Genomic DNA, 8,822 nt, shown 5'->3' with positions numbered 1-8,822 from the left:
CGCTGCAAACAGCCAGCTTGGTGCAACAAGTGAGCAGAAATCAATTTGAAGTGGAAAAAACGTCACTGGCTAAATGTCAGCTGTACAATCATTATGAAAAATTTCCCAGTGTCCTTTCAGAACCACCACTGACTCTAAACAACTCACTTTACTGCAGAGTGCTAATAACCACCTCTTCATTTTAGGTACCCTGCAACTCAGTGACCTTGCCATTCTCTCAAATCATCAGGATCTCTTCTCAAAAGCAGTGTGTGAGTAGCCTCAAGGAGAGAGTCACAACAACACTGCCCTCACCCAAACATGCTCAGGAACAAGGTGGCCTCATTTAATGCTCCTTCTCATCATGCCAGTGCATTTGTTCATAAAGAAAATCAATATCAACAAAGAATATGAGATCATGGCTGAGGGGAGGCAGACTCTCTTTCTTGAGAGTGTTTTCTGCAAATTCTAACTCCCACTAGGCTTTAAGTTACATTTTGGGAATTAAGTCTCTCTCCCCCTGACAATAAAATCCTGCGTTCCAGTTCTCCTGGACAGTTTTTAGAATGGGTCTTCCAGCTCAAAGAAACCTGCAGAAGCATTCTGAAACAATAAAAATGGACACATGCAAAATGCTCAATCCTATTTGTCACAGTAGAGCCCAATTGTCCCCAGCCATCAATGCCAGCTTGCCAGGGTCACATCTTGGCTATCTACACTATAGAAGCTTTTGAAAATTTCACATATTGTGCCAAGAACAATGACACAGAGAGCACATCCAGTCTCCATCCTCCTTCCAGATGGGAGCAACAATATCCCAAGTGAATAACTATTTTCACAATTCTGAATTTGCATCAGCCTCTGCACATCTTTGTGAGGACACAGCAGTAAATGGGTCCACTGTACTCTGCAAAAAATTAGATGAGAGTATGCTTTTATCTTTTCATCTCAAATTAGGAAACATTATTCTTAATCATGTTAGGAAGAGCAACAATTCAGTTTATTTAGGTCATTAACTTCTCTGCAAAAGGAGGAGGGGCAGTGAAAGATATACTCTAATACATAGATGTAAATATTCACTCTAACTGGACTAGAGCTATTATCTCACTGATTCTTGTAGTTGCACAACAGTCACCATGCAGCAAATGCCCACAGAAATTTGGTGTCTTTTTCAGTCACTAACCATCAGGGAACAACTGCATCCTGCATAAATAACTATTTATTGTGTTCAAAAATGAGATTGGTACATCTTTGCATGTTGTTACAGTATAATCAAACGACTTCTTTGAAATACAAGACAGCAGGGCATGATTCAAGGCTGGGTTTTCTTTTACTTTATAAAACCTAAGGAAAACAAATCTTTATAGCAAGAACACTAGCCTCAATGCCACACCATAGATTAAGCTAGTTGTAGCTTTGTAATATTCTTCACTGTAGAAAACAAACCAGATGCCTATATTATCACTTAGTCTAAAATTGACATTTGCACTGCAAAATTGCACAGTCATTCGATCATTATAAGTTCCCAATGGTGTCTTTTGAATAAAATTTCTTTGGTACAGGACAGGAAACTCAGCTGTGGATTAATCCTTCAGTTTAAAATTCACCTTACTTTTGATGGTAAAAGAGTTCACCCTGCACAATTGGCCTAAACACTAATCCTAAAATTCTTCATTGACAGCAATTTCACAGCAAATTTCCACAGTATTAGCTAAATTGCTACACCATTTGCTTTAATTTACAGATTTAACCTTTACAAATATTTGTATCATAAGGTGTATAGAACTGTCTGCAGCAGGGCTATCCAACTGTTTGCTTCAGCCAACCAAAGATGCTATAAGAGGATTTTTTTATCAGTTTCCAGGCACTCAGTTTCTAGTAAGTACAGAATGACTTAATCTTTATTCCACATTAATTACCTAGTAATCTTTAGTAACTGTAATACATTATGCAGAGTAAAACATAGGCAATACCAAAGGTTTTGGCGTTAGATGTGTCCATACCACTGTGATAATCTTGTTCCTGCAAGTTCAGACACTGAACACAAGAAATAAAACAAAACTTTAACACTACAAACCACTGGGAGATTATGGCCTTGGTCAGCAGCTTGTGCAATACATCAGAACTTCTACTTCAAGTCTAGGTCATGTTTTTGTGTAGAATCTATGCACCAGAACCTTTTTAAACTGATGTACATTGAAACAAACAACAAACCCTACACTTAGCCTGATCTCAGTGTTACTGATGGGATTCTGTCACATCAAGATTCAACCCTGCAAGGAATTCTTCACAGCAAGATCTATTTAACAGCTCCATTAGTGATTCATTAATATCTCTGCTGAAAACAGAGTGAAAGTTTCCATTCACACAGGCTTCATTTTCCAGTTGAAAACTGCTCATTAAATCCTGTATCCACTTGATTTCCTCAGAAAGTTCCTGCCTGAGGGATTCATAGTGGCTCTGCAGCTCAGCATATTTCCCACACACGCTGGTGAGACTGGCACTGACAGCCTCAGTGTCCTCGTGCAAGTGCCTTTTCAGGGACTCCACCTTACGGTACTCGTACTTCAGCTGGGACAGCGCGTGCCTCACGCTTTCGCTCTCTTCTTTGTACCAAGCTTCTTTCTCATTATAAATGGAGAGCAGAGCATCCATGTCCTCCTGCAAGGAGTCGTGGGATGCAGCCAGGGTGCTGAAACCCTGCTCTACATGGGAAATGTCCTCCACAATGCGGGCAAAGCGCTCAAAGTTGATGTAGGTGTTGTTGGGGGGCATGCTCGAGTGGCACTTTATGGTGTACTCCCTCAGGCGTTTCGTCTTCAGCTGCGCGTTCCCCACCTTCTTGTTTTCCTGGACTTTGGTTTCATCTTTCAGCTGGTGAGTCGTCAGACAGAGGAACCAATATTACTGAACATTTACAAGACTGCAGCGATTCAAAAACTCTACACAAAGGATGCAGGGACAAAGGGCTTCCACAATGCTGGGAGATTCTTTGCTAACAAAGATTTTCCTTCGTGCATTTGATTAAAAGAAACAAACACCAAACACATAAGCCCAGACCTGAATGTGACAAATGCTCTCATTCCAATGTGATGAGTGCAAACAACATGGCTGCAATTTATTTTCATGCTAATTTTTAGCAATTAACAGTGTCAAAGCTATCAATATTTGTAGGAGGAAAACCAACAACTCTAATACCACTCCAACTAATGTTTTGTGCAATGCAAAGCAAAAACTGAATTTCAAAAATCCTCATTAGTCATGCTGAGACTAGCTAAATGTATTTTCAGTAAGAGACTTATCCACATAAGCAAGCAATGTTTATGATGAAAAAATACATACCAACACACAAATGTAAGCAAACCAGAACACAGGGTACACAGCAGTTCTCTCTCCAGAGAAATTGTATTTTCTATATTGATTGCAGTCAACTCTCAATTCCAGAAAACACGAAAACCAACACACAGTATGTCCCCATGCAAACAGAGAGGAATGGAAAAATGCAAACCCCAGTCCAATATGGGTACTGTAATGTGCAATAAACATCAGATCTTTGTTACTCTCTTTTTGAATGTTATCATAATAAAGGAAGTAATTTGCAGAAATCCAAGGATTTGGTCAGACCCAAGTAATTTTCTCCTTGTACATCTCTTTGAGTCACCCAGCATCAATCACAAAGTACTTAGAGGGCAGTTTTCCATTTAACACATCAGTTAGAGTGAGAGTATGATCTCTGGTTTGCTCATGGAAAAAAACAAGATCTTTTTCTTTATTCAGTCTTACCATTATCCATGGATGAGATAGAGCTTCCTGAATCGTGAGCCGCTTCCTAAAAAACAACAACACAAAAAAATCCCGAAGATTTGAATGATAAATACTTGGTACAGAAGTCCATTGACCCAAACTCTTCCTGGGCTTCCTAAGAAGCCTTTATCATGATAATTCCAGGAAAAACCCTCAAATTTCAAGTTTATGTTTCTCCCTGAGGCACACTGCTTGTGTGCAGTTTAGTTACTGTTCTAAACTTCAGCAGGTAACTGTCCTTACTCCACACAACTTTAATTCTTATTTCATCAAAATCTACTTGTACTTTTGTGCACCCTTCCATAAAAAGTTATACAACATTCCTTTGTTTTGTTCATCCAAGGTGCTTAGAAAATACATTCTTGCTATACACCTTTGATACATCTGTGTCTGAATCAACAGTAATTATACCAAAGCTGTCCTCTGGAACACAGTATTACAGCACTGCAGGAGCTGTTGCTTCCTGAAAGCAACATTTCTGAGAGGAATACAGCAAACCTAATCAAAGTGGATCAAACCTAACCTCCTTCTGCATTGTAGCAGTTTGGTGAACAGCATGTTAAGAGCACTGAGAATCAAAGACAGAAACACAGCATTGCACAGGCACCATGTCTGCACAGGAGACAAATACCAACAGCACTGACCTCTCCTTGGAGCTGCTAGACCTGTGCAAAACTCTCATCAAACACTACTCTACCCCACACTGAGGCCTGATGATTTGCAGAAATCTTCATTGAACAGCTCCTTCTCTCTCATAGCTATTTTGTCCCCTAATGAAGTCATTAGAAAGAATCACAATGGTCTGACTTTCCTCCAGGACAAAGACGGTTACAGGGAAGGAGATGCTACCTCGGTGTGCACTTCATTAAAAGCAAGTAAAACAAAACAAAAACTAAAACAAACAAACAAACAAAACAAAAACAAACACAAACCCAAAAATGGTGGTTCCTGTAACCTGGGAAGAAAGATCTCCATAGCTGTCACACAAACCCTAGGTGACTGCCACAGATACAGAGACTTAGACCAACTCCATATCAGCACATGTACTGATTTTTCTGGCATTGCACCATTGGGGGCATATTCTGGGATGGTATCACCTCCTTGGTAGAGTAGTTCATAAGAAACTGAAACAGTGGAGTGGTGGTTACCCTGAACTCAAGATTGTGCACATCATTTTCAGCCCTTCAGCTACACCCCATTGTGCCAGCTTGACTCAGGTGAGAATTCAGTCCTGAACATGGCATTTAGCTGAGGAGATTTGGTTCCTCTTCTTAGGGTTTCTGGATGCAGTGATTAACAAGGGTCACAGCAGCATCCACCTGTCTTGCTCTTGACTGGCAATACACACTGCAAGAAAAGCTTTTTCAGTTGTCAAGCCACATTTCACCAGGTTTATTTTAGAGATAAATGGGTCTCTCTGAATATTTGCTTACCGTGTATCTTTCACCAGTAGTTTCTGAATAAAGTCTTTTGCCAGGTCACTAGTATTGCTGAAAAATTCCTCATCAAAATCGTAATTCACAGCTGTGATGTTGGCAAGTGTTTCTTGTTTAGTTTCTCCAAGGAAAGGTGATGCACCACTAAGCCTGGATAAGCCAGAAAGAGGAATCAGTTGGTAAAATAAACAGCAGAAGTCCCCTAATGAAATTGCAGTAACCGTGGAATATACTCTTAGGACATTTGTGGCTCTTTTGTTGAAGCACCTCTGCCACGTAGGAAAAGCTTTTGAAAGTCAGCATCTCTTTGTGTTGGGGGAGAAGGAGCCTGGAGATGCTGACTTGCAAAAGTCTGGTTTATGGGAAATGGTATTTATACCAAGGAGATTGATCTCACCCCTTTTCTTATCATCTTCTGGACTATTATTGTGCTTATCTATTATGTCCAGCTTTGATAACAGTTTCAGGATGCAGCAGGCTCAAAACAGGACTGCAGCAAACTCCAGGGAACTAAACTGAGGTTTTGAATACTAAACCATTTGCTTACATGATCCCACTCTCAACAAACCTTGTCTGTATTGCCACCACCAGGTTGGCTGGGAATACTGGGGAATAATGGGACAAATGCTTTCAGCTAGATGGGACCACCCAAGCCTTTCAGCCCAATTCCCAGCTACCATATGTGATCTTATCCACAGAATAAACACTCAAGTGCATAAACTGCTTCCTCCCCCCTCTACAATCACACAACACCACCAAAGCATCTGAAACAGGCAGGAGAGCATGAGTGAGATCCTCCAGTTGTCTTTGATGCAGTAAATTTCATCTCATAAACCACAGTCAGTCTCAATTTTTCAGGGGTTTTACATACTTTCTCTTAAGCCTTGGTTCCTTTTCTGCTGGCTACAAGTAGGCACCTCTCCACAGACCATGAGCTTTGCTCCAAAACTGCAACTTGGAAAGCTGCCCTAGGGCCTTGGCTTCTCTTCCGCTTCCCCAAGTTATGCCATGAAGCAGCTGTAATTCCACCTTCTGACCCTTTATTGGAAGCCAAAATCAACAGTCTGCTATTCTCTGATTTTTTATTTTTTTCTCTTTGGGGCTCAGTTTTGAAATCTGTGAAATGGGAGGATTCTCAAATCCTAATATCCAATGCAACTGGCCTTTGTCATATCCTGACTCAGTGCCTGTAAATATGTTCCAGCAGACCTCAGTAATAAAGGCTTTGCCTTATAACCCACTGAATCACTGCAGAGTTACTGAATCACTGCAAAATTACTGAATTGAGGACTTGGATGCATTTTGAACTCTACACCTGATGATGGCATCCATTTGATTGCTGCCACGTTTGCTAAAGTAGGTGGCATCATAGACACACCCCAATTATTCAGAACACTTATGAGCAAAAGGCTTTAAAATTAGGAGGCAATATGATTTGAAGGCATGCAAATTTCTCATCCACAGCCTATCATGCAAGCTGATCCCTCCCACTGTAAAAAGTGTGCTCTTTTTTCCTGATCATTTGTGTGGAGACATTTTTCTACCTTAATGACCACAACAATCCTTAGTAGCCAAGCAGGTAAAACAGCTCTCCTGTGCTGGAAGCAGTACAGGAACCACTCCCTTACTCTGTTCCCTCAGTATAACAGGAAGATCTGAGGAGCAGCTGGCTCTGTGCATCACTAATCACAGGCTAAGTATTCCCATCTGCTGCTTGACCGCAACTCCTAAGTTTTCCTCTCATCAAATAGGAACACCATTTTACAAATTCACTAAGTTTAATGTCCTGGCAAGTACAGGTGTGTCAGTGCAGATCAGAGTGCTGACAAAAAGCAAGGGTCTGGACAGTATTTTAAATCCTTTTACTTGAGCTTGGGCTCAACCAATACCCCAAACTTTTCTTTGCACTGCAGAAAAGAAGGGAATTTGTTGCACTGAATCTGATTCCTCAGATCCTATCTCTCTTCTACAGCTTTTGGGGTCTAACCCGGATGCATAGACCAAGATTTTCCACACTGAAAATTTTCCACACTGAAAATCCTTCCCTTTCAAGCCTCTGTACTTGTCCTGATGCCTGAAATGTGTAGAGCAAATCCATCTCATACAGGAGTCCACCTTCTTGAAGACTTATTCCTCTGAGTATCACAAGGACCAGCCAAAGCCATGGGTGCAAATTCCCAGCAAGCAGTGTCAGCTCCCTGCTCCCCAGGAGTCACAGGATTTCCATGGAATAGTTGGGATCAAGGATCACTGTCCACTCCTGCAATTCTCATGTCAAAGGAGAGGAAAAGCAACGAGTGCTGTTCCTCTGTTATATGCATTCATTTTCACACAAGTAGTTTCCCAAGTTGTCAAGCTCCATCTTAAAACTCTCAACTACTTGTCCTCAGATGCCCACAGAAACTCATTTCTTTGGAACTTGAGCACCTCATAATTCCCTCTTTTTACTTATTCACAAGTGACACACTTTTCTTCTAAAGAGAATCTGTATCTAAAAAGTATTCTGTGAACTATTTTTCCTTTATGCCTACTGACTATGACGATCTCTCCAACCAACCTTTGCTTTACTAGCTTTAACAAACCCTTTTTTTTCTCCTATAAGTTGAAGTATCAGTTTGCAGGGTCAACTTCTCTGCTCCTCTTTCAGCTTAAATTCACCTTTTTGAAATGAGTGACCTTACTTATGCATAATAATCTAGACTCCTACCTTTACAAGCAAATAAAAACTTCACTGTTTCCTCCTGAAATAATCCAACTTGTAAATGGGACTGTTACACTTTCTGTTTCTATGCTCTCAGGCTGGTAACTGACAGTCATTCCAGGAGCTATTCATCCTCTTGGCTTTTCCATCCTCTACCATTTGGAACTGATGAGATCCCATAAAATGCAGAAAAGCCTAGTGATGCTGGGGACATTTGTTTTCCTTCTGCTCAGAATGCCCCATATCCTTTACTCCTTATTTTAAATGGAAAAGGCTGTGGGGTAACCCCTGTCTTTTAGACAAACCCCTGCCCACCACACATGTGCAGGTCCCTAAATGGCTGAAGGGAAGAACTGTTCTGTACCAGTGCCACAGAGCTTTAGGAATTGTTGTACTCACAGTATGTAGGTGATGACTCCTATGCTCCTAAAAAACAAAGCACATTAATTGCAGGGGTTCTACATGACCAGTATTCTTCCTAATGTGCAGAATACACAACAGTCAATAGTAGCTGCAATAGAGGCAGGAGAGCCATTGTGACTTTAGATAACTGCTAACATCTCTCACAAAACAGGGTTTTGAGGAAAAAAATAAATTTTTCATATAACATCAAGTAATGTGGATATTGGAAGTCTGTGTATTTCTACTCAGTGGGTACTTACTACAGTGCACACATGAAACACAGAGGAGCAGAAACAGAATGTTTGATTTGGGGTGACCTCTTTTGCCTGCCTTCCCATTACATTAGTACACAGGTCTCCTCTGCATGAAGGGCTCTTACAAATAAAGCTGTCACAAGCTCTGCAGGAACTCGTTTCCTTCTCAGAGTGCTCCTCTGCATGGACAGTAGCAAACAGTTAACTCTGAAACTGCCACCACTCCAGCTTTTCAATGTAATTTTG

At 40.9% G+C, this 8,822-nt stretch overlaps 1 protein-coding gene across 1 annotated transcript in view; it reads right to left on the bottom strand.

The window, feature by feature from the left end:
* Positions 1-1,074: 1,074 nt before the first annotated feature.
* The window catches only part of DAPK2 (death associated protein kinase 2), a 32,335-nt gene continuing 24,587 nt past the window's right edge, over positions 1,075-8,822 (bottom strand). The window contains exons 7-10 of the mRNA XM_058811628.1: positions 8,320-8,346; positions 5,217-5,369; positions 3,763-3,808; positions 1,075-2,853 (exon numbers count right to left, since the gene is read on the bottom strand). Of these exons, the coding sequence (XP_058667611.1) occupies positions 2,218-2,853; positions 3,763-3,808; positions 5,217-5,369; positions 8,320-8,346 (862 nt within the window). The 3' untranslated portion in view covers positions 1,075-2,217. The remainder of the gene's footprint in view (positions 2,854-3,762; positions 3,809-5,216; positions 5,370-8,319; positions 8,347-8,822) is intronic.

The sequence above is a fragment of the Ammospiza caudacuta genome, chromosome 10 (assembly GCF_027887145.1).
Source record: "Ammospiza caudacuta isolate bAmmCau1 chromosome 10, bAmmCau1.pri, whole genome shotgun sequence".
NCBI lineage: Eukaryota > Metazoa > Chordata > Aves > Passeriformes > Passerellidae > Ammospiza > Ammospiza caudacuta.
This window is presented reverse-complemented; position numbering and strand designations above follow the sequence as displayed.